Genomic DNA, 24662 nt, shown 5'->3' on the forward strand with positions numbered 1-24662 from the left:
CTACCAATGTCAAATTACACCACGTGATTCAGGAGGGCGATGGCTAGTGCTGATTAGATTTCGGTCAAAATCGGTCAAAGTTCAAGGTCACAGTGAGGTCAAATATTCGATTTTTGATGGTTTGGTACAGATAACTCGAGAACGGAAGAAGCTACCAATGTCAAATTACACCACGTGATTCGGGAGGGTGATGGCTAACGCTGATTAGATTTTGGTCAAAATCGGTCAAGGTCAAGGTCACAGTGAGATCAAACATCCAAAACATTCGATTTTTGATGGTTTGGTACAGAATCATCGTAGAAACTTCTGGTTTGTGTCGCTACCTTCTCTCGAAACAGCTTTTATTAGACAAGGTCAGAGGTCAAGTTGATGATTTCGTCAGTACCAGTCTATGACTGCTTGTTTGTTACTTACGAAATCTCAAGATTTCGTAAGTATATTGATGACTTCCGTTTGTTTGTTTGTTTGTTTGTTTGTTTGTAGGCACGATAACTCGAGAACGGAAGAAGCTACCAATGTCAAATTACACCACGTGATTCAGGAGGGTGATGGCTAGTGATGAGTAGATTTTGGTCAAAATCGGTCAAAGGTCAAGGTCACAGTGAGGTCAAACATAATTCCGTAAATTCATGTGGAGAAATGGAATATTTTTGCTTCGCTCGACGTTACGAGTTCGTTTTAACTTCGATTTTTGCGATCGCTTAGGACGCTTAAAACTCGGTTGTCGAAATTCTGGAACAGCGATGAATAACTGATATATATATATATATATATATATATATATATATATATATATATATATATATATATATATATATATATATATATATATTAATAAGTCTTTTATCAGAATCTTCTGGAAAGTAATACACCTATTATCTGGCATATCCTGCTGGTACTGAATCACTTTAAAAAAAATAAAAACAAAAAAATGGAATTTTTAGAAGAAATCTAGTTTTTGTCTAGGACTCATTATCTGCAAACCACAGTGAAAAATCGTAGACCACAATGAATTCAGAATTCAAGCTCCCCTTGGGCTTCTGATTGATTCATGCTTTTATTAGACAAGGTCAGAGGTCAAGTTGACGATTTCGTAAGTACCAGTCTATGACTGCTTGTTTGTTTGTTTGTTTGTTTGTTGGCACGATAACTCGAGAACGGAAGAAGCTACCAATGTCAAATTACACGACGTGATTCAGGAGGGTGATGGCTCGTGCTGATTAGATTTTGGTCAAAATCGGTCAAAGGTCAAGGTCACAGTGAGGTCAAATATTCTATTTTTGATGGTTTGGTACAGATAACTTGAGAACGGAAGAAGCTACCAATGTCAAATTACACCACGAGATTCAGGAGAGTGATGGCTAGTGCTGATTAGATTTTGGTCAAAATCGGTCAAAGGTCAAGGTCACAGTGAGGTCAAATATTCGATTTTTGATGGTTTGGTACAGATAACTCGAGAACGGAAGAAGCTACCAATGTCAAATTACACCACGTGTTTCAGGAGGGTGATGGTCAGCGCTGATTAGATTTTGGTCAAAATCGGTCAAAGGTCAAGGTCACAGTGAGGTCAAACATCCAAAACATTCGATTTTTGATGGTTTGGTACAGAATCATCGTAGAAACTTCTGGTTTGCGTCGCTACCTTATCTCAAGACAGCTTTTATTAGACAAGGTCAGAGGTCAAGTTGACGATTTCGTAAGTACCAGTCTATGACTGCTTGTTTGTTACTTACGAAATCTAAAGATTTCGTAAGTATATTGATACCTTCCGTTTGTTTGTAGGCACGATAACTCGAGAACGGAAGAAGCTACCAATGTCAAATTACACCACGTGATTCAGGAGGTTGAATGCTAGTGCTGATTAGATTTTGGTCAAAATCGGTCAAAGGTCAAGGTGAGGTCAAATATTCGATTTTTGATGGTTTGGTACAGATAACTCGAGAACGGAAGAAGCTACCAATGTCAAATTACACCACGTGATTCAGGAGGCTGATGGCAAGTGCTGATTAGATTTTGGTCAAAATCGGTCAAAGGTCAAGGTCACAGTGAGGTCAAACATCCAAAACATTCGATTTTTGATGGTTTGGTACAGAATCATCGTATACACTTCTGGTTTGCGTCGCTACTTTCTCGAGAGACAGCTTTTATTCGACAAGGTCAGAGGTCAAGTTGACGATTTCGTAAGTACCAGTCTATGACTGCTTGTTTTTATTTGTTCGTATGCAGCCTGTGGCTGCATCATTTTCTAGGCGCACAGCTGTGCCCCTGTTACCAGTAAGCTAGTACTCATTTTGCCGACCTCAGAAGGATGACAAGCTGAGTCAACACACCTGGTGTTAATTCAACAACGTGACAGGGGCTCAAACTTCAGATCCAAGCATCTTAAGCTAGCCACCTTAACCGTCAAGCCAACACCAGGCTTGATAGGCGTAAGCATGCAAGACCTGTTACTTTTCCAAATGTAATTCTGTGCCTGATGAGCCGCAGGATCATCCTCCAGCGCAAATTACCCATTAAACGGTACGCGTGCGCCAAAACCACCAAGTGGCTAAATTAACTTAATACTGCCACACCACACTGTGAACCAGTTGCGTGAGCAGAACGCCTCCACTCGCCTTCTTGGGAGTTCATCTCCAGCAGTCACCATTAAGGAGACTGAATCGGTTACATTATTGTGTATAGTTTCCTCACGTAACCATTTAAAATTGGGATTTCACCAAAAATCATTCCAATGAGTTCATTTTCTTTTGGAAGGTGTTGTGAAATGTAAAAATTTTAAAAAGCCAACAAAAAAGTCAAAAATAGATAGAAAACAAATAAAAAACCCACACCCTAACCCCTCCAGCATAATAAAACGCCTGAAAAAAAAATAACGGCACAAAAATAAATAAATAAAACAGCCATTTTTTATTTTTCATGACTGAGTTTAAACGTTTAATATACCTTGTGGATCGACTTCTTTGGCCAATTTTAGAGCATCAGAGTTGGCCAGGTCTGTGTTGGCAGGAGATACGGCAAGAATCAGGCAGTTATCCTGTAAGACGAACTGCAAGATCATCTCTCGTATCAAGGTTTCAATGTCTGCAGGCTGGTCACCCACAGGCACCTTGGTGATACCCGGAAGATCAATCAGAGTCAAGTTGAGCACTGTGTGCAAGGGAAAGGAAACAGAGAGAGGGAGCAATAAGCATTACTGTCAATATAAATAAATATAATATAAATAATACAAATCTGAAGACGACGATGGTTCACGAGCGGTATTTGACGATGTAGATTGTTTCAGAAGTCAACGATGAGACAATGTGATAATGTTTGACCAAGTTATAAAAATGATCAACATGATGTGGTACGAGTGACAAGTTATTTGCTGCAAAATGTCGAAAACCCGGTTTCATTCAACAACTTTCAAAATTTGACCTTTGCATAACCTTTAAAGGACACAAAACAATGTTGTGGACATTAAAAATACGTGCTATAGCTTATTGGAGTTAGTTCGTCGAAGAAGGTCGAAAACCCGGTTCGATTCCCACAACTTTGAAAATTTGACCTTTGTGAACTTTCAAGGTCAAAGGTCAAGCATTATGACCTTTGGTGAAAAACTTCCTCTGGAACATTCCAGGGACAATATAACGTCATATAGGCTATATGGCATTTCGCACTCCTCGGATTATCCATACTTTGATGAAATCAGCGTACAAACTTGAAGGGGGCGCCACGGGCAAGGTGTTCGAGATAGAGCAAAATAGTTTGAAGACTTTAGGTGGGGAATGACCTCAAGATTATGCATAAAAAATATTGTCATCCTCGCTCTCAAAGTTTGAGCGGTCGTATGATTTTTATGTCAAAATTCGCAATTCTCTAAGTTCGTGACCTTGTGACCTTGACTTTGGGACGAAAATGAAAAAAAAAAAAAAAAAAAAAAATCGAGCTCCGTGGGGCTATGCAAGTGCCATTGGGCTAACCAAATACTGAAACCCCTGCCAGATTCGACAAACCCCCTCAGAGAAGATGTAAATTGAAATCGGCTACCCCCTAAAAACACGTTTCTTGGGCGTGGCTCCGCCCATAATGGGCACACCACACCCATTCTCAGGAAAACACAACTAGATCATGATATAAACCTCCCACCAAAATGATGGACGATGATGGACAGCAATGTTCAAGTCATGCCACAGATTTTCAATTGGATTGAGGTCGGGCCTCTGTCTGGGACATTCAAAGACATTTATCCTTTTGTTCCTTTGCCACTCCAGTGTAACTTTGGCTGCGTGCTTTGGGTCATTGCCATGTTGAAAGGTGAAGTTCCGTCCCAATTTCAGCTTTCTTATGGAGGGCAGCAGGTTTTCCTCTGAAATTTTTCTGTGTTTTGCTCCATCCATTTTCCCTTCGATCCTGATATGTGCCCCCAGTCCCTGCTTATGAGAAACATCACCATAACATGATGCTGCCACCACCATGCTTCACAGCGGGGATGGTGTTCTTTAGGTGATGTGCTGTGTTGGGTTTGCACCAAACGTAACATTTTGCATTTCGGACAAAAAATTCCATCATAGTTTCGTCGGATCACAAAACTTTTTTTCCACATGGCTTCAGAATCTCCTGAGTGGTTTTTTTTGCAGACCTCAAATGGGACTCAAGGTGGGAATTTTTGAGTTAGAGCTTCCAGCATGCTACCCTATCGTAGTCTTGCCACCCCATCATACAGGTCAGACTTGTGGAGTGTTTGGGATATTGTTGTCACATGCACACAATGACCAGTCTTTCTTTGCTTGGTCATCCAGTTTGGAGGGACGGCCTGATCTAGGCAGGGTCTTGCGGGTGCCATATGCCTTCCACTTCTTAATGATCATCTTGACTGTGCTGCAAGGAATATTCAAGGCCTTTGACATTTTTATATCCATTCCCTGGTCTGTGCTGTTCGACAACATTACCCCAGAAGTCTTTTGAAAGCTCCTTGGTTCTCATGGTCGAGTCTTTGCTGTGAAATTCACGACCCAGCAGAGGAAACCTACAGGAACAGCTGACTTTATTCTGAAATAAATAGAATCACTAAAATTTAACACAGGTGGAGGCCAATTAACTTGATGTGTGATTTTGAAGGTGATTAGCTCCACCTGAGCTAATTTACAATGCTATTATAAGGGGGGTGGACACTTATCCAACAAAAATATTCTAGTTTTTTTTATTTTTTATTTTTTGCCTGAAATTTGTGGAATTTGTTTTTCACTTGGAAGTTGTGGGTTACGATGTGTAAATAAAGGAGGGAACATTCTGATTTAATGCAATTTTCTTTCCACCATCTCTTATCTTCCCCCATCCTAAACCACAATCTTTTCTACCCCTGCTAATCCACCCCAAACCCACCTCCTTCCCTGCCTGAAAGTCCCTGTCGTGTCCATGTTTACCCTATGTACCCCGGCACCATCCCTCTCCCTTCCACAGATCTCCTGATGTCTCTGTTCCACACTTTTTCCTTCCCTCTCCCACCAACCCCCCCCACCGTCTTGTCTCCTGGAACCCTTGTACTTTCAGTGTGTTTGCTCTCATACGAGCCTCAACAGTGCAACAAGAACAAAAAAATCATCTCAGGCTACAAGGCAACTAAAGGTGAAAAGTTTAAAAGGGGGTGTGAACTTTCTATAAACTGTATATATATATATATATATATATATATATATATATATATATATATATATATATATATATATATATATATATATATATATATATATATATATATATATATATATTTTGTTACGGTTCTAGGAACCATATGCATACAAACCTACAGTTGTCCCGAAGTCAGTTATTCCATTAAGTACATGTGCAGATAGAACCCCTCCTTGTGTGTAGTGGGGAGACACTGGGTGCATTGCAATGTTTTTTTTAGTTAGATTAATAAATCATTATATCCCATCCACAACGACCCACGGTACACTCTGCCTGCTCGCACCTTCATCTCGCTTGCTACTCTCGCATGGGCTGAACAAGCGCGTGTTCTCCTACTCGCCGAACCGGCGACTCGCTTTCCGAGGCAGAATCTTTGTGTAGTACCTTTTTTGGCGAGTCCGGACAGGCGGAGTGGGCAGGCTTCCCGGTATGGCCAAAACCCCGCCAAGACAGGGCGGAAACCATGGAAACCACGGAAACCTTCCAAACCATGGAAGCCCCGTCCAATCAGGGCGAACAGTGACGTCGGCTTCACCAAGGCCCCTCGCCGCTGAGGGAGATCTATAAATTACGACACCATTCGTTCAGAGTGGTCTGGTCTAGAGAGCTGGAAAGTGAGTCGTCTTGAGCGTGAGCGTTGGAGTGAGACAGTTCGTCGGCTGGCAGCGAAGGAAAGGAGGAAGGTCGTGGAGTGGTTGCACTCTTTGGGGGTCGTTTGTTTCGAGTGTGAGAGAGCTGGGAAGACCTCGACCCGGTCTCTCGTAAGGTCCTGTCTGCAGCCCTGATCCCCGCCTCTGACCCCGCTCTACTCGACCCGGGCTCCTTCGCAGATACGGTCTCCACGCGGGCGGCCGTGGACCAAACCGCACGACGGAGCATCCCTTCCCTCCAACGTTCAGGTACCCGAAAGAACTGCGATCTCAGCTCACCTTCCTCTCTGGCTGCAAAAGGTCCTTGGCCATACATCTGGGTTTATTTTCATCTGAGTGTGCGTCTGAGTGTGTGGCACCATCTTTAAGTAGAATTGCATGTGTTTTTATTTGATCATTGTAAATCTTGCCTGTTTTATTCCCACATAAGCCTGCTCTGTGTCCTTCTTTTGTAAGTTGATTGTAAATAAATTATTGCAGAAATGTTCCAAGTTCGTTTTTGTCTTTTCCTTCATTGGTCCAGCATGGTTCAGATCTGAGTTTAGCCAGGTCTTTATCCCCGATATTCTGTTAAATCTAGCTGGTACGTCCTTGGTAGTTCTGCTCGGCTGCATCTGATCCGGAGTTGGTAGTTGGTACCCTACCATAGTTGGTTGAGTGATCCGGTTCGGGCAAGGCGTACCGAGGGTGTGGTTCCCCAGTAGACGACACCGCGTGGTTAATTAGGTAACTTGATTCTAGACAGGAGGACCCTACGCTACACGGTGGAGGTATTGGCATCCACGGTCGGTTAAGCGACCCGCCGCGTCACGGAATTAGCCGTGAGCGACGGCCTACAATTCCGGGAGTCTGGTGGGAGACGACGTAACTTCCCCCACCTAGCGATCGCTCTCGCCACCGGTCGCCAGCCCACAACAATATTGTAACGGATCTGGAAACCATTTCCATTCAACACAGATGTCTCAAAAGTCAGTTATGTCGTTAAGTATGTGTGTAGTCAGATCCCCTTCCTTTTGTCTTGTGGGAGAATCAAAGGCGTGCATTGCGATTTCTTTAAGTTAGGTTATTACATCTAACAAACCATCCCATCTGCATGACCCCTCGGCCCATCACGATCCACCACCAACCAGCTGTCTTCTCGCACCCTGACGTGCCAAGGCAAGATCTCGCGGTTCCAGTTTCTCGGCTCTCACAAACAATGTAACTCTTTCACGACGACCTTTGCAACGTTGATACTGTAGCCCGTCAAGTATGAACCCGCGTGGAAGAGTGGCTGGGGTTTCCCGGCAGGGGCCGTTGCAGCGTTGATACTGTTTCTCGTCAAGTACGAACCCGCGTGGAAGAGTGACTGGGGTTTCCTAGCAGGGGCCAAGGGGCCGCCCTGGAAGGGTGGGCCGTAGGATCCTCTCCAATCAAAGGCGGACAGCGAGGTGCGTTTCACCAAGAATCCCTCCCCGTTGAGGGAGGTTAAAAAAATCCCCGAGCACTGTCTGACAGCAGAGTTTTGGTGGGTTTTTGCTGTCACTAAAGGGTTTTTTTTGCTGTTACGAAGGGGTGGCAACAGTGGTTGTTACGAGGGCTGTCACGAGGGTTGAGCAGAAGGTCATCGAGGCAGCGAACGTGTCTCTGCTGGCCCTCCACAAGGAAGGAAAGAGCGACCCCGAGCCCCCTCCGTGGACCCCGGCCATTCACCACCCGAGCTCCGCCACGAACCTCGAGTCCCACACGTGTGACTGGGGACCAAACCAGTGACCATTGTCAGGTGCCGCAGCACAGAGTACCCCCTTTCTCCAACGGCCAGGTACCCATCCGAACTCTGACCCCCAGCTTGTCTCTTTCCTCGGCTGCGAGGGTCCAATAAAGAACTCTGGGTTTATTTTCATTTGTGTGTGTGTGTCTGCGTGTGGGCCCGTCTTTTAAGTAGAACTGAATAAGTGTTTTTGGAACATTGTAAATATTTCTTGCATATTCACATTAAGTCTTGCTTTGTGTCTTTATTTACTGTAAATAAATCATCACAGAAATGTTCCCAGTCCGTTTCTGTCCCTTCTTGAATTGGTCCAGATCTGAGTTTAGGTGGGGTTTTATCCCCGGCAATCGGACAATTGTAGCCGGGACGTCCTGGGCAGGCCCGCTCGACTGCATCCGAGCCGGAAAGGTGGTTGGCAGGGTGGTAGTCGGTAGGTGTAATTTTACCGCTGCCGGTAGAGTGATTCCGGTTCGGCCAGGCGTTCCGAAGGCGTAGATCCCCCGTAGCCGAGACCGCATGGTTACTTAGGTACATTGGATCTCGACAAAATAACCCTACGCCACGCGGTCGAGATATTGGCGTTCCACGGTTGGTTAAACGACCCGCCGGCTCGCGGAGTTATCCGAGCGACGGCCTACAATTCCAGGGAGTCTGGTGGAGACGACGTAGCTTTCCCCACCTTGTGGTCATTCTCACCACCGACCCCCGGCCCACAACAATATATATATATATATATATATATATATATATACATACATATATATATATATATATATATATATATATATATATATATATATATATACATACATATATATATATATATATATATATATATATATATATATATATATATACATACACCGAGGGAGACTGTCCTAACCTCTTGTTTGAGATTTAGGACCTCCAACCATTGCAAAGAGAGGAGCAGCAGAATTTCTTGAATGAAGTGACCAGGCCAGAAATCAGCTGTTTTCAAAGAGGAAGGGATTAAAAAGAGGGCCACAAAGACCAAAGGATAAATTTAACTAATAACAAATACAGTAAAAATAGGTTTTGGCCAGTTCTATGTTCAAATATATGTGTTCACTATCAAGGTCAGTGTTAATAAAGATGAGCTGACCATGTGGGGAGTGCACACGCAAGTTGATTGGAATGTTGGAAATGCCCTTGTTAGAGCCCGTGAGTCGATCTGTCTCAGCCTCAATCTCTTGTCGTATTTCATCAAAATCTGTGAAAATGTTTCCCTTGCTGTGCAAGAATTCAGCACATTCTGAGGGTCAAGAGGAAAGAAAACAAAAGGTAAGCTTCAAACATTATCCAGTAAGGAAGTATTATTACAGTGACAACACTTTTATGAAGTCTTGGAACAAATTCAGAGAAGGTGGGTTTCATGATCAAAACCTAAAAAGCCAAATGTATTAAAGTAATCAGAACTCCTGTAGATAACCCAAAGAGCTACTTAAATGGACATACAGGGTAGAAAAGGTTAGTACAAGGGCGGTCAAGAAGTTTTGCAATCCAGGGGAAAAGCAATATAACAGGGTTCTAATTTTTTTGGTAGCACAAAGTAGAATGCTTGTATATTTGTTTCAGTTAATTTGAGTTGCCGAATGCGATACCTTTTCCTGTTTCAGAGTGAGACTTTCAAGAATGGCATCTGAGAAAATGAGAGATTTTCAAAAAAAAATTGAGCATCGGTGGGTCATCAAACCCTTAACCAAAGATGGTTTCACAGCAACAGAAATTTATCGACGCATGGTGGGAGTGAATAGCACAGTTGCCCCTTCATATGCTCCCATAACAAAGTGGGCAAAGGATTTCAAGTGTGGCCATGAGAGCCTTGAGGATGACCCCTGGTCAGGACGGTATTTCGATGCCACTGATAGTCCATGGGCCCAGACCAGAAATTCCACTTGTCGGTACCATCAAAGGAAACCAATCCTAGTTATGATTTTTGAATTGGTGTATATATGTATATATATATATATATATATATATATATATATATATATATATATATATATATATATATATATATATATATATATATATATATATATATATATATATATAGTGTTACGGCTGTGGAAATTCGCAAACCACTATTCAGAGCCCATAGGTGAGATAACTCAAAGTACATGTGTAGTTAGCCCCAAACCCGTTGTTTAGAGGGAATTTATGTGATTCATTCGGGCTGCGACGCTTTGAGATATCCGTTTTTCTGTTCTATCTTTATTTTGAACCAACCACGTCTCAACCGCCATAACCATCAAACCACCACCGATAAACCCTCCACCACCCTCACCTCTCTCCTTCTACAGCCATTCCCGCACCACCTGTGAACACTGAGCGTCGGGCTGTCTTGGGCTCGTTCAAGATACGCACAGAGCCGCGAGTGCAAATAGCAGCCTTTCCGAGGGAGAATTCGGATGAAGAACGCTACACGCCCACTTCTGATCCGTCCAATTAGCAAGCGCGGAGCGGCTTGGCCCCGCCTCCAGGCGCGTCTGTGTGAAATCCATATATGCAAATTCTAGGATCAGAGTAGGTTCACGCCCACTTTTCCTCCGTCCAATTGGCGAGCGTGGCTCCGCCCCCGAGGTCATTCTGATCCGGAAATTTGCATATTGTTTTCTCCTGCCAGCCTATAAAACGGCGAGTGCAAGGCGAAGACGGCAGAGTCTGTTTTGGTGGCAGAGTCAGTTTTTGGTTGGAGAGCAGAGTGTGGCAGCAGCAGAGTGTGGCAGAGAGTGGAGTCGGGTGGCGAAGGCATTGAGTTGGGTCTGCAGTCGGCTGAGGAGAGTTGTGGGAAGAGGCCAAGGAGCTCGGGTCCGAGGCGAGAAGGACGGCGGTCGGCGACGATGTCGCGGTGGGAGATCGCTCGTCGTGGGACCCAAGCCAGCCAGCCAGCCATTCTCTCTCCCCCAGGGCATCAACAATTCCCCCTTTCTCCACGCTGAGATAGTGCAACAAAACAAATGAGATAGCTAACAAATCGTTCCCACCCCACTCCACTCCAAGCGTCGTGCCAACGAAACCCGCGAAGTAGCACGGAGTCGGGGCACAGCCACGCGGCCACATCTGTGGCTCATCCGCCAACGCGTCACGAGGACGCGGGTAGGACCCACCCGGTCTCGCGGACCTGGCCGCTCCTTCATGTCCCGCGCACATATTGGCCTACAGGCCCGTCTGGCCCCTTGTCTATGAGGGTGGCTTCTTTCATTTGCTTTTGAGTAAATGTGTGTTGGCGCCATCTGTAAAGTAGAACTGTATAAGTGTTGCCGTGTGTGTGTGTGTAGTCGGTAGTAACTCTGCGTCATTGTTTCTTTTGTTTTACTGCTATAGGTGCATTTTGACTGTTTGGCTGTATATGTGTGCTTTCCGTGTGCCGCGTAATAAATGTGCATTGTGTGAACTGTTTTCCCGTTTCGCTTAGTCTTTTCTTTATTGACCCTCCATCCTGCTTCACGTAAAGGGTTCGTCGTGGGCTTAATACGCCCGATAATTAATCGGAACCGTCGAGGCCGACGATAACACCGCTCGGTTATCCCGACAGCACAGAACGGACCGCTTAAGAGGTTCGTGTCCGGAGTCGGCCTGCGGCGAGGTACGATCGCCCGGTCGACCATCCGCTCAGGTACTTAGGTAGATTGAATTTGGAGAGCAACCCTATCCTGCAATTGGCACGGTCGTGGTGGGGTTAAAACCCCACCCATGACCAGCTCCCGGCATTGTTCCGAGAGGGTCACGACAGAATTGTCCGTTCCGGTGGGCGAGGCGGCCGCCATTCGAGTCGAGTGGCTGATCGCACGCCGGCGGGTGCGAATTCGCAACAACATATATATAGATCATATTTTGATGTGATAACCATTGCAGACTGGCAACTTATTGGTAGTTATCATCTCTGGAATGTACCCACCCTCCGCATAATGAAAGCAAAAAGGCAAACAAATCTGGATATCCTGAGCTGTTATTGAATGATATTACCTTCATGGGATGTGTCAATAGTCCATTGTGCGATTTTCCCCCAAAACGTCAATATCTCAGAATGGTAAAATGGTAAAAATGCAAAATACATACACTAAGCTGCTCTTCTGGAATGGTTATCACATATTGAAATAATCATATAGTCCCTACCAATAACTTAGTAGCCCTTAAGTTTGGTTTCCCAGATGGTACCGATATATGCCTGGGCTCATGGACTATGACGAAGCAATTGTAGCCCGAGTCAGAAACTTGATTATGGAGGACTGGCGTATTAAGATCAAAGAACTAATCACTGAAGTAGACATTTCACATGGAAGTATTGTGATCATCATACATGAACATTTAGGAATGTCTAAGGTTTCTGCAAGATGGGTTCCTCAAAACCCAAGTCAGGATTCACATCAGTGGATGACCCCAAGTCGTGAGCTCCTTGACCTGTATGAAGTCAATCCAACCAAATTTACTGAAATTAGCAACTGGTCATCGACTTGAAATGTTTTATTACCTCCACCACCGAAGGTGGACAGAGGTTGTGTTTTCGCCCCTGCCTCTATTTTTCTGTGAGGAGGATATCTCAAAAAGTTATGGACGGATTTGGACAAAATTTGTTGGACAGTTTTGGTGCGTGCCAAGAACAACTTTATTCGATTTTGGTGAAGATCTACATCTGGATCTGAGAATTTTAAAATTTTCTCAGTACTTCTTCACCATCGAGAAATGGGGCCAAAAATTACATACTGTATCACACAATATCTCTAAAAGTTATGGACGAATGAGGACGGAATTTGTTGGACAAATTGGGTAGGTGGCAAGAACAAGCAGATTACATTTTGGTGTGCGGCAAGAAAGAAAGGTCCGGATGCAGATCCGGCTTATCAGTGGGATACAAAACTGTTCAGCCTGGTGGAGGTATGCATGCTACCGAGTGCTGCTCTCATTTAACATGTATTCCTCAGCGACACATACTCAGGTGCCCTCTGGATGTGGTAGCAACTTGATGTCTTTACGTAGAATGCTTTGACCATCATTGGTCACTTCTTAATCAAGGTAAACTGATATCATTGCACAAAATTTTAGCATTTAATTATCATTTTCACAGGTTCCATAAGAAAAAGCATGCATCAACCTTGAACTGCAATTCTTCAATTATCGTAGTTCCAATTTAAATGACTCCTGATATATTTCAATCCATCCATCCATGGGGACCATATTGTGTACAGAGCGTTGGTGCTGCCAAAGCAGTCTCCTGGGCTATTGGGCACAATTCTGGGCGGGTCACCACTCCAACACAGGATACTCAAATGGTTCAATCACCCCAGCAAGCTGGTACTCATTTTGCTGACCTCAGAGGGATGACAGGTTGAGTCAACCGCACGTGGTATTAATTCAATGGCCAAGCAGGATTTGAACTCACGGCCAAGGATCCCAAGCACACCACCCTAACCATTAAACCAACAACAGGCATATGCATTTCAATAACGATTCCCAATATGACATTTCCAAGGGGGGGGGGGGGAACTGGAATTTTGTTGGGAAGGGACCTGACCAGTATCAGCCGTGACAAGCTGCAAGATGAGGGGACGACGAGTAACGATTCCAGAACCTCGCGGCAGGAAGTCCCTTGGGAGTACAAGAAACGGTATAAATGTAAACATAAGAACAAATAACAAATACAATTTCCAAACTTCGAATTGCTACGATTGAAATCTTTCCACTCTTCAAAACTCAGAACCGATTTTCATCAAAACCTCAAGGCCTGGTATCTTGAGATCAGTGAAAACAAAAATATCTGCAAGACTTTGATACCATTCAAAACTTTATTTAATAATTCATCGTAATTATGGTTCACATATTCTAAAGCCCTTTTTGAAAACGGCTCAAGAGTAAAAGGATCGTTTTGATGATTAGTCACAAAAGGTTTGTTTAAGAACTTCGAAAAAGTTTCGCAGAAAAAAAAAAAAGAAAAGAACTTTAAATAATACACGGAGCATCTCCACAAGGCAATAAACAATACCATTTTCAGGTCAGTTCCAGGAAGTATTTTGGCTACAATTTCCAAGATCCATATATATTATTTTAGAAAGACAATTTAACGATGAAGACAATCAAGAATCGTTATTTTGGACAGATCAACTGGAATGTCAACAAATCACTTTTAGCGCTTTGTCTCTCCAGGTGTCGTTAATGCTTGGTGACGAGCAGATTGCAAAAAGGATGGAATGATGGATGCGGTTGTAAACGTCAATCGACGAACTCTGCTCCAGTCAATGGGAGCTCGAGGTGAAGATGATGAGCCGACCAATGGGCGTTCGGATTAACCGTGACGTCATGGATGAACCAATCAGCGTCTACCTTATCGAGACCTTCGTATAAAGCACGCGCCTTCACTTGCTGCGATTTTTACCCTGAAGAGTGCAGCACGAAAAGCTTCGGTCACTATTATGTCGTGTTTGTTTGTATCCATATTGAAGTACCAAACATCTGCTTATTAATCCTGATATTGTTGATTGGGGCAGGAAGCATTCGTAATACTCTCCTTCACTGCATCCTATACTTCCAATGATGTCTTTTGTTTTGTTCATGTCATCAGCTATCATTCAATCTCCTGTAGACAACCCATAGATAACCATTCTCCATTCAGTCCATGAGTTCCAAATGCTGTACGAGTGCAAAGCTTCTTTACCAAATTCCAAAATATAAATATAATTAAACAAATAAAAACTTTGTTACCGACTACATTTGTGCTTCAGGAGGATGGAGGTTATGTTTTAGAACAGACAACTTCTTGGGGCAAACCTCATTTCAATGTTGGCCTCCAAAGCAAGCTGCCGACTGGGCATCCTACAAAGTCAGTCCTTCCTTGGCACACCTGAACTGTTATCCACCTACAAGGCTTTCATGCGCAGCTTGATGGAGTACTGCTCTCCCCTCTGGGCTGGCTCCCTTGCTGGAAACCAAGGCCTTCAAGATCAATGGAATCTCCTACGCTGAAGCTGAGTCTATGGGTCTATCACTGCTCACCTCCACTCATTTGTTCATCTTTTTTTCCTCCCCACCATTGGAATCAACTTCCACATCCTCTTCAATCCAATCCTTCCCTCCAGTTATTCAAGATAGCTGTTCACTGCCATCTCAGATCATGCCCAATCCAAAACCATGATCTTTTCTACCCTCGTTAACCCCCTCCCAGCTTTTCTTCCTTGGAGTTTCCCTATCCATGCATGCATGTTTTGCGTCCTGTTTTTGGCCGTTACATCCTTATTCGTTCAGTGTGCTAGCTCTTCCATGAGCCTTAACTATGTATACAAAATAAAATAAAATAAAAATGAAAACCTAGTGTAACGAACATCCAAGATGACCAGATCACTTTCCACCCACAACCCAGGTAGGAATTTGTAAATAGTTCAGCATGCCAGCGATAGCTCACAAAGGACCAGATGGGACACCCAGTTTAAAGGCCATCAGGAAGACGACACACACAAGGGTGCAATGCCTTGTACATAAAGCACCAAGATGACAGCTTACAGCTGGGTCAAGATTTGAAGCCAGGATACACAGCTCCGATACGAGTACGTACCATTAGGCTATCCTGCTTGCCCACATAAATACTAATTTTGAATCAAATAGATGCACATTGAGAATACACCAGTCACATGAGGCCACACTCAAACCTGGTGCTGGCTTAACGGTTAAGGTAGCTGGCTTGAGATCCTAAAGTCCTGAGTTAAGGCAGCTATTATTTTCACCATTGAATTGACACCAGGTGGGTTGACCCAGCCTGTCATCCTTCCGAGGTCAGCACAACAAGAACCAGCTTACTGGTAACAGAGGGCACTGCGTCAGCGGCACAGCTGCGCCCCCAGAAAATGATGCAGGAATGCAGCCACAGGCTGCATACTAATAAATAAATAATCCCACGCTCAAAATAAACTTTTTAGACATTATTCAACTCATATCCAATGCCATATTAAACTTGCCAGCAAAGTTACAATGTTGCTCGTTTTTGCATGACCTAGCTGACACACCGACACCAACACTAACACACACCTGGTAGGTGAGACAAACACAGCCACTGAGCTTGGGGGAAGTGCCATCACTTTGCGGGGTACTCTGGGAAGCAGCGATGTCACAACAATGGTGCCGCTTTTCTCGGCACATTCAGCGGGGGCATTTCCTGCCTCCTCCCCATGGATTCCAACCTATGGGGATTGTTCGTCCTCTTAACCTGTTAATAAATGCTGAACGTCAAGCAAGGAATCAGCACGTACAGTTATTAAAGGCTTTGGTATGACTTGGCCGGAGTTTCAATCGCCGACCGCACACAATCAGAGCGGACGCTCTAATCATTACACCACCAAGTCTGGTAACAAAATAAAAACCTTGCCTCTATAAGCAAGCACTTTTGAGGGAAAGAAAGGATTCATGAATTAGGAATCCAATGTGCTTTGAATGACGAGAAAAATTATTCATTCTGCTTCAATTAAACGATTGAAAAAAAATAAAATTAGGACCAATGGACCTGTAGCTTATCTGGGCCCTGGCCAACTGTTTGAACCCAAATTTGGTGGCATTCTGATTGGTGGGTCTGGAGAGGAAGATTTTTGAAGGAATTTACGTGATTTTCCCAAAAATGTACTGAGTCCGCCATTTTGACACACTTCCGGTCACATGATCAGCATGGCCTCTGCAATTTATCAAGCTCCTGTCCTAATGATGCAACCCAAATTTTGTAGCATTCTGACTGGTGGTTCTGGAGAAGAAGATTTTTAAAGGAATTAATGAGATTTTCCGAAAAGTTGACCAAGTCGGCCATTTTGACATTCTTAAAGTCAGGTATGGGAGAATGCGCCAGAGCAGCACGTCACTGCGTCCACTTTCTGCCGGTACTCCAGGGGCCTCCGTCTGGCCATCCCCCAGGCAGATGCCAGGCCCATCCCCATCTCCTTGAGATGCTGATCAACCTGCTGCAACCATGAGACATGTGGTCAGCCCATTGGCCTCTTCCACTCAGGAGACTCCCTCACTGAGAGAATCTGGTGAGCAGGATCAGCATCAGGAAAACGAGCCACGTGTCCATACAGCCGCAACTGACGCTCACAGACTATGCAGGTAACAAATCTCATTTGAGTCTCTCTCAGCAACCGCTCGTTGGACACAAAGTCCGACCAGTGATAGCCAAGGATTCTCCGAAGAGGCCTGGTACCAAAGGAATGAAATCTCCATCTCAGATCCTTGTTCAGAGTCCAAGTCTCGCATCCATAGAGCAAGACTGGAAGCACCAAGGACCTGAAGACTTGGACTTTCGTCCTCACGCACAGGTACCGGCAGTGCCACACCCCACGATTCAGCGAATCCATCACTCCCCAGGCCTGACCCAGACGTCTATTGACCTCTGACTCACAGCCAGCAGAGACATGAATATCACTGCCAAGGTAAGTGAATCTCTCTACGACCTCAACCCGAAAGTCACGTGACCGGAAAGAGCTTTGCAAACCCCATTACCAGTCAGGAGCGGAACGTTGCTGCCAAATTTTAGCCGAATCAGCCCAGCAGTTTGGCCGGAGAAGTCGAAATAGGAGACGAACGGACGAACAGACAGACGGTGCACGATGACAATATGTTATCTGGAATTCCCATTCCAGAAAAGCTAATAATAATAATAATAATAATAATAATAACAATAAAGGTAATCTGACTTTTCTCATGAGAATGCAAATTCAGGTTTGACTTTCCGCCTACTGGTTGAAAGGCTGCGGTTTGACAGGTTTTCTGGTCACTGGATTTATGCTAACCTAGCAGTATTCAGAAGCTTCTTAACCTGCAATGTCCAAACTACTTCAAATACAAACACTGGAAACTACAATACCTGTTAAGAAAAGCAAACAGGTGATTTGAACAACAAAATACTTAGGCCTATTCATTATTATTAGTCTTTTGAAACACTTTAAAAATAAAATTTTATTCGTATATTTTGATACCCTGCACCCCTCCCCCTCGGTTCCACCACATCTTTTAAACCCTTCTAATTTAGGCTTGTATTTATTAAGGCTAGCAGGATGGCCAAGACTAGAGGTACACATGCTTACTCTAAAACCTGTTGAGCCTGGGTTCAAATCCTGACCCAACTATAAACTGTCATCCCGGTGTTTCACAGGCAGGGTGTGTGCCGTCTCTCGGATGGACGTTAAACGGGCGTCCCGTCTGCTAGCATTAGTTGGTGCAGGTTAAAGATCCCACGGTGTCCTTCGTGAAGAGTAGGCGAGCTACCCTAAACAAATTCCAAATTCCTGTCCTAACTACTGCCGGGAAAGAAATGGCAAACCACCCTGTATCACCCTTGCGAGGAAACTGCTTCAGCAGCACCGACGCTCTGAAACACACTATGCTACATTGGAAGCAGAAATCTTTTTTTTTTTCCTCATTCTAAATTCCCATATCCTTCACCTTTCTCAATTTTCTTGTCACCCAACCAATCCCACTACCTCCTGGTCAGTATGTCGTATGCAGATGACACTACAAAAATAAAAAATAAAAAATAAAAAAACAATTGATCAAATTGCACTTGTTAACTGCAGTGTTACATCTTCAATGGACTCTGATAAGTGTAGAAAGGTTGACGGCAAATCTACAAATGATTACCTCCATGAGCAATTTGGTTTAGTTTCCGACAGCAATAGAAACACAAACGTAAAACAATCGAAACAAAGTGTTTGAACAGCTGATAATGCAGAAATAGTGATTATCGAGCAGAACTACTTCCATGACCTCAATGCACGTATAAATAAATAAATAAATAAAAACAATGTCACCCGCAGGGTGACCCGTATCTTGCCAAAAGGTGACCATGTGTGATTTCTTTAAGGTCACACTGAGGTGAACAGAGCTGCTATCCACCAGGAGCGACTCCTTGAGGAATATCTGCCTACGAGAGATTCCGATGAGAATCGTTCTTCAGAGTAACCATGAAAAATATGCGTTTGCCTCATAACGTCACCAAATGACGTCATAATGTCTCAAGCTTGACATATCTAGAAAGCACTCATTGAGGTGTTCAATTTGAGGTACTACACGATATGGTTCCTAAAACTTGAAAATTTGACCTTGGGGTCAAATATGTTTGACCTGAGGCGCTAACCATGAGGGTCAAGGCCAATCGCCACCAAAAATTAATCAGCTGAGCGCCAGACCATGAACTATATTCCCATGAAGTTTGAAGACGATCCGATCAAAATTACTCAAAAAAATAAGGGTTTCGTCGACTCCCCTGATTTGCGACAAAGTGACCTTGACCTTTGACCTTGACCTTGAAAATTTTATGCGCTGAAAGGGACCTCTATAGGCCTCTGATATGCAAAGTTACAAAAATTTCCAATGATAACTGTGCTCTGCAGAATTTTTTTATACGTGATTACAGACAAACAAACAAACAAACAAAAAAACAAACAAAAAAAACATACAAGCTGACTAACATATCTTGCAAAAACTTTGTTTTGGCAAGATAAAAAAACAAGAACTGCTACCTTTGCCTCAAACATTTCTCTTCAATGCAATCTCAACGTAAAAACTCAGTTCCTAAAAATCTGGCAATAAGGACTACAGTCCCTTTGGACTTGACATGTGCTTGCTTACTGTCTGCCACCCCCTAGCTCCCCTTCTCCCCTCTTCCGCTCTGATTCATTGCTTCAAGAACAATGCACCACGTTTCACAAAGCAACACAAGCTGGATATTTGCCAACAGCAATTGGCGAGTTTCCCCGAACTCCTACGCTATTACAGTATTTTTCAAAGAGAACACTATCTCTGCAAAACACTCGCATTCCCCCCCCCCCCCCCCACATCGATTTTGATTGGATTCATGCTGCAGCATGTTAACAGAAATAAAGATGAACACACATATCACTTTGGTAAAGAAACGTTTCCTCACATCACGGCAAAATAAAACACTATCGGATGAAATTAAGCTTTATATTGGACTTGGAATATTCACCGCTAAATGATAGCTCTTTGAATGCAAAATACACCGAGGTTGTGAAAGATGAAGGAGCTCCGTGAATTAACGGTTGTTATGGAAATAATTCAACGTTGAAAAAGGGTTACCAGGCCAACCAGATCAGATTTAAACATCATCTGCAAAATTGGTTCAGAGCAAAATTCAGCCAAAAGAGTCCAACCAAAGAAAGAGCTACATAGTAGCAAGTTCGTAGTAACTCTATATTAACTCCAGAAACTATTAATGCTAAACACGACACTTTCAAAAGGATGTATGAATGCTAAATGAGGCCTTTTGCGCATGTACTGTCTGTGTGTGTGTTTAAAAGTGACTCGTTGATGCTCGCCAAGTACTTTTAACTTGCCATTGCTGGCATGAAATCTGTGGTTGAAATGGTCTTTTAAACATAATTTTCAGAATTTGGACCAAAGAGCGGCAATTTCAAAAAGGCTCAACATCACTGTTCTGTTCCTGTCTACAAATCGGACTCAGAAATACGAGAATTGTCCGTGGATGAGAGGAGTCAGGTTTGCACCACTATCTGATCCATTCAAGTAACTAGCAGCAGCAGTGTTTATAGCACGCACAAGCACACGCACACAGACCTCCTTTCACCAATAGATGCAAAAATCTGGTATAATTTCTCTTGTGGGTCAAGGACTAAACAAACAAAAAAAAAAAAAGTATATTTATGATGGCACTCACAGCCCACACAACTCCCACCCCCACCCCTCCTCCCGTGCATGATTAATGGTAAATATCATCATTTTAAACTTACCTTGTGCATCGACAAGGTACAGATATGTCCTTCCCATCGGTCCTATGAATCACAAAGGTTTGGTTAGAACTGAGAACACGCCAGTCTATGGACCTTCACAGTCCCACATGGTCGGGAATTTTGCAGTACCGGCTACAAGATATCAAGTTTGGAGAAGTTGATCAGAAAGTTCTCTAAATCTTCAGTTGTGCAGAAGCACACCAATTCCTCGCAGGTACGTTCCAAGTATTGTCAGCTTCTAAGCTTGGTGAGCCATTTCATGCTACAATCCTTATCTGGCACATACTCGTATGATACACACCCAGGACAAATAATCAATAAATTTGAGATTTCAATAACAATATATATATATATATATATATATATATATATATATATATATATATATATATATATATATATATATATATATATATATATATATATCAGGTCAGGTCAGGTATGGGAGCATGTGCCAGAACAGCACGTCGCTGCGTCCACTTTCCGCCGGTACTCCAGGGGCCTCCGTCTGGCCATCCCCCAGGCAGATGCCAGGCCCATCCCCATCTCCTTGAGATGATGGTCAACCTGTTGCAACCATGAGGCACGTGGTCGACCCACTGGCCTCCTCCACTCATGAGACTCCCTCGCTGAGAGAATCTGGTGAGCAGGATCAGAGTCAGGAAAACGAGCCACATGTCCATACAGCCGCAACTGACGCTCACGGACTATGCAGGTAACAAATCTCATCCGAGTCTCTCTCAGCAACCGCTCGTTGGACACAAAATCCGACCAGCGATAGCCAAGGATTCTCCGAAGAGACCTGGTACCAAAGGAATTAAGTCTCCGTCTCAGATCCTTGGTCAGAGTCCAAGTCTCGCACCCATAGAGCAAGACTGGAAGTACCAAGGACCTGAAGACTCGGACTTTCGTCCTCCCGCACAGGTACCGGCAGCGCCACACCCCATGGTCCAGTGAATCCATGACTCCCCAGGCCCGACCCAGACGTCAATTGAGACATGAATATCACTGCCAAGGTAAGTGAATCTCTCTACGACCTCAACATCCTCACCACAAACAGACACAGACAGGACAGCAGCATCCAAGATGTCACCGAAAGCCTGGATCTTAGTTTTGACCCAAGAAACCCGTAATCCCAACGGCTCCGACTCCTCATTCAGCACCTCGAGGGCCCCCAAGAGGATGTCTAAAGTCTCCGCAAAGATGACTGCATCATCTGCAAAGTCAAGGTCCGAGATCTTGACATTCCCAAATGACGCACCGCAACTTGATCTCTCCGACATCCTCCCTAGAATCCAGTCCATACAAGTGCTGAAAAGTGTGGGGGCAAGTACACATCCCTGACGAACTCCAGTAACAACTGGAAATAAGTCAGAGATGGTACCACCACACTTCACAGCACTCTCAGTACCAGAGTAGAGTTCAGACATCAGATCGATCAGTTTTGGTGGCACCCCACGAAGACCAAGAATCCTCCAGAGGACATCCCGATTCACTGAATCGAACGCTTTACAGAGATCAACATAGGCTGCAAGCAGCCCCTGCCGAAACTCTCGTCTGCGTTCGGTGAGGACACGAAGTGCAAGGATACGGTCAATCGTTGACCTCTTTGGTGTAAAGCCTGACTGCTCTGGACGCTGGTGCTCAAGCAGATGGTGGCGAACCCTATCGAGAATTATCCGAGCAAAGACCTTGCCCGGCACTGAGAGCAGCGTCACCCCTCGGTAGTTGTTGCAGTCTTGGCGATCACCCTTCCCTTTCCAGAGAGGGACAACAAGGCCCCTCTTCCAGTCAGTTGGGATGATGCCTGTGTTCCAGGCAGAGCACAAAACAGCATGCAATGACACGAGTGCAGCATTTCCACCGGCCTTGAGAAGTTCGGCATGGATGCCACAGATCCCTGGAGCTTTGCCCCGTTTCAACTGGTTCACCGCAGCCCGTGTTTCCACAAGCGTAGGTGGACCACAGTTGATTCGAGGGTCAGCAACAGGGATTGTAACACCCTTGACGTCCAACTCGACAGTTGGGGGGTCAGCCTGGTACAACCGCTCAAAGTAACCGGCCCAGCGGGCCTTCACTTCAGACTACTCTGTCAAGAGCCTACCACTCTCTGCTCGAACTGTAGTGCTCCGAGGGATGGGCTTGGATGAACGTAATGCGCGAATTCCCCTGTAAGCGGGACGAGAATCACCTGTCCACAGGTGATGCTCTACCCCCTCACAGATTCCTCGCACATAGGCCTCCTTGTCCACCCTCAGTGCACGTACAGTTGTACGCCTCAGCTCCCTGAACAGCTCAGCTCTGCCATTCAGCCTGGCCCTGCGACTCTGGTCAATGGTATCCAGTGTCCCTTGAGAGACAAAATTCTTCTTTGCCCTGCGGTGAGCTCCAAGGCATCCACCGGCAACATCAAGGACGGTGGTCTTGAAGGCGCTCCACAACTCTTCAGGACCCCCCAAAGCACCCAGACCCCCCAAGTGTACACTCAGCCTGTTCGCAAACTCCTCAGCTACTCTCTCATCCCTGAGCTTGGCAACATCCAGCCTCGGCTGGGATGGTACCATTCTCCAGGATTTAAGGTTCAGATTTAGAGTTGCTACAACAAGCTTGTGGTCAGTATTGAGGAACTGAGCACTCCGGTAGACCCTGCAGTTCTGGATCATCCTCCAACGAACGTCAATGAGGACATGGTCAATCTCCTTTGCCACACCGCCAGCGTTGGAATACCAAGTCCAGCGAGGAGCTTGTGGGCGCTGAAACCATGAACCAGCCACCCTAAGTCCATGACTTCTTGCAAAGTCAAGGAACTTAGTGCTATTCTGGTTCATAGTTCCTGACCCATGGGGACCAACACACACCTCATAACCGTCCCTATCAGTTCCAGTCGATGCATTGAAATCCCCCAAGACTAGAAGTGTATCTCGTCTGGGGCACTGATCAACCACAGACTCGAGTGTGGCGTAGAATGCATCCTTCACGGTGAGATCACTCGCCTCAGTCGGAGCATAAACAGAGACCAAGGAAATGACACCTAAGGAGTGACGAATCCTTAATCTCATAATACGCTCGTTGACCGGTGTTACCTCAATTATCATTGGGGTCAGCTTATTGGACACAGCTACAGCAACTCCTTGGGTATGGTAACCATCAGAGCGACCAGACCAATATATATATATATATATATATATATATATATATATATATATATATATATATATATATATATATATATATATATATATATATATATATATATATATATATATATATAGTTACAGCTGTGGAAATTTGCAGAGCACCATATAGGTCCTTAGATCAGTTATGTCGATAAGTCTGTTCACATAGATTTCCCCACCGATGTCTAAGGGCTTTATTCGTGTAACCGGGCTGTGATCTTTGAGTTAGCCGTTATTCTTTTGCTATCGTTATTTTGGATCAACCGCTTCACAACAACCACCTCCACCACCAACATCGCTCTCACAACTGCCTTCACAACGCCAACCACAGCCACCATCTCCTAAACCACATCTCCCCCAATAACCAACAACGAACAACATCGCTTCACCTTCAATTCCGCAAACGCCGCCATCTTTGCGCCGGCCACGGCGAGATCGCTGCAAACAGACGCAGGGGTTTCCTCGTTGTGCAGGGCCGGTGATCTCCACAACGTCCGCTCTCCTTTGTAGGTGCCAGCAACGGTGATTTCAAACATGTCCACTCGCTCCGAGCTTCGCCTCGGAATTTGGATCAGGAGATCGAGAGGGGCGGAGCCAGTGGGGGTCAGAGGTGAAAGAGCGGAGATCAATCCTCGCCTCACGAACCCTATAAAAAAGC

General features: G+C 44.6%; 1 protein-coding gene across 6 annotated transcripts in view; it reads right to left on the reverse strand.

The window, feature by feature from the left end:
- Nucleotides 1-24662, reverse strand: part of LOC147035631 (dynamin-1-like) — a 200182-nt gene that overhangs the window by 151784 nt on the left and 23736 nt on the right. For all 6 annotated transcript variants that reach the window (XM_085845574.1, XM_085845532.1, XM_085845547.1 and 3 more), the window contains exons 2-4: nucleotides 13607-13680; nucleotides 9194-9343; nucleotides 2944-3147 (exon numbers count right to left, since the gene is read on the reverse strand). In XM_085845574.1, the coding sequence (XP_085701700.1) occupies nucleotides 2944-3147; nucleotides 9194-9343; nucleotides 13607-13680 (428 nt within the window). The remainder of the gene's footprint in view (nucleotides 1-2943; nucleotides 3148-9193; nucleotides 9344-13606; nucleotides 13681-24662) is intronic.

The sequence above is a fragment of the Eptatretus burgeri genome, chromosome 1 (assembly GCF_056783735.1).
Source record: "Eptatretus burgeri isolate ZD-2024b chromosome 1, Ebu_testis_v1, whole genome shotgun sequence".
NCBI lineage: Eukaryota > Metazoa > Chordata > Myxini > Myxiniformes > Myxinidae > Eptatretus > Eptatretus burgeri.